Source organism: Chaetura pelagica, unplaced genomic scaffold (genome assembly GCF_000747805.2).
Source record: "Chaetura pelagica isolate M959 unplaced genomic scaffold, ChaPel_1.0 scaffold112, whole genome shotgun sequence".
Lineage (NCBI taxonomy): Eukaryota > Metazoa > Chordata > Aves > Apodiformes > Apodidae > Chaetura > Chaetura pelagica.
The window spans coordinates 904482-906512 of record NW_009952798.1 but is presented as its reverse complement, the minus strand read 5'-3'; the positions used below and the strand labels follow the sequence as shown (position 1 = coordinate 906512).

Genomic DNA, 2031 nt, shown 5'->3' with positions numbered 1-2031 from the left:
GCAGGAATGTGAGAGGTCTAAATATTCCATATTCGGATACTTATCAATGGCTTCTCTCAGTAATACATGAATGAATGTGCATCCATTGTTGCCTTCAGACAGTTCTGGCACCATCAAGAGGAATGCCATGTTGTGACATTTCAGTGATAAAATACATTAGGAACGTATGAGCTGTTTGGGTTTGGTATTTGATTTATGTTTGGTGACCAGTGGTATATTTCAATATTTTAGGAGTTAGAAAAGCTACAGTATAGCTAACAAATCTAATACTTCTCTGAAAGGAACATTTGGTATGTTGTGTGTCTCTTACAGTGTAAAAAACCCAATGCTTTAGATGTGCTAAATGCTTCCTTTAGTGTACTCCTTCGTAAGTTTACTTTGCTAGAGCTGAGCAAACTAGTGCAAAGGTTCAAGGAGTACCTTAAAACAAGCATTCAGTGGATAGGATACGAGACTGGGGGTGGAGAAAGAAATTGCATTCCTATTTCTGCCCCAAAATCACATAGCAAATCAGTGACCAGTTACTTGGCCAGACATTTTCTGCTTTTATTCTTCCTCTGTCTTGCCTTTACACTGTGTATTTTTCTGGCATGGACAATCTTCCCAAAACAATAGAAAGCCTCTCACTCCTACCATTTAGGCCATCTCCACTGCCACAAATTATTTCCAACTAGTGTGTACAGACTGGGGGTTTCATGGCTGCTTTAATGTGACATAAACCCAGGATGCAGCTTTTCTCTCCTTTGTGCCACTGGTACTGTTGGTGCAACTGCCTGGCAGGCCAGGTCTGAGAATGGATTCAGTTGCAAGTTCCTCTTACTGGCTTGTTTGGCTCTCTGGTTGATGACAACTGCTTCAGTTGCAGCATGAATTGTGTCAGATTTTAATTCAAATACAGTCACAGTGTAATTGTGTCTCTCTTCCATATGAGAATTCAGCAAGGGAGTCTCACTGCTGCTGCAGCAACTGTAAAGGATGTTGGCTTATGCTAAATTGGCAACTGACTAAAAGTAATAAAGTGAATGTGCTTGAAAACTTGGAGGTTGTTGGCAAGGGTCTGTGGTACAGATGCAGCTATTTCAGATTTCAGGCTTGTTAAAACTCTTTTTTCTTTAGCTTATTGTGAAAAGCATCCTTGCATGCAAATCTTTGTCCCAGGACAGAAGACTCACAGAATGTGTAGAAAACCATTTCTAACTAAAACAAATCTGGAAGATGTTAGCTCTGTGTGCCACTGTCAGTGAAGTAAAACAATTGGCAATGTTATTTTGCAGATAAGGAGCTATATGCCTGGATGAAGTGTGTGAAGGGACAGCCCCATGATCACAAACACCTGATGCCAACACAGATTATTCCAGGCTCTGGTAAGATCACCTGTGAGCAAGCAGGATGTGTTTTTTATTCCCAGATCTTTCTGTGAAGAAAGGCCCCGAGTTGTTTCTTGAAACTTCTCATTTTCCACTTAAAAGCCTGCAAATGGTGTCAATTCATCACAGGAAGGTCAGTGATTCTGGGCAGTTAACAGCAAGGGACACAGATCATGAAGAGAGAAAGAATATGATGGCAGGTGCCTGGGAGTGGTTGTCGTTGTTAGTGCAACTTCACTTGTGATCTCTGGCAGCATTGATGCAGAGCAGGGAATAGAAAACTCAGTTGTGCCCTTAAACTTGTTAAGTAAATTCCCAGGTTATTTTAAGCTGGAAATACAGACCCAGTCATTATTTTATGGGTTGTTACATGTTAGTTTAAGTAGAAATGAAGGTTGGTTAGATTGCATAATAAATTCAAATTGTGACATTCCCCAGAACAGGTTCTGACTGAAACTGGTTTTAATTTTTAAATTGTGAACTGCTTATCTGGAAACAGCCTAGTGAAGACTGCCTGCATAACCTCACTTCTGTTCTGCTGTGTGTAGCAGTTACCAAACAGCCTTAAATTACATTATCACATACTAATTTTTTTGTCAAGAGGTGGCTCATTTCAGTCTGTAGTCTGAGGTTTTTATTAAATGAAGCAATGATGCTCCTGCTG

At 40.2% G+C, this 2031-nt stretch overlaps 1 protein-coding gene across 1 annotated transcript in view; it reads left to right on the top strand.

Moving 5' to 3' along the window:
- JMJD1C (jumonji domain containing 1C) overlaps nucleotides 1–2031 on the top strand; it is a 121488-nt gene that overhangs the window by 104454 nt on the left and 15003 nt on the right. Inside the window, 1 exon segment of the mRNA XM_009994879.1 lies at nucleotides 1275–1364. Within this exon segment, the coding sequence (XP_009993181.1) occupies nucleotides 1275–1364 (90 nt within the window).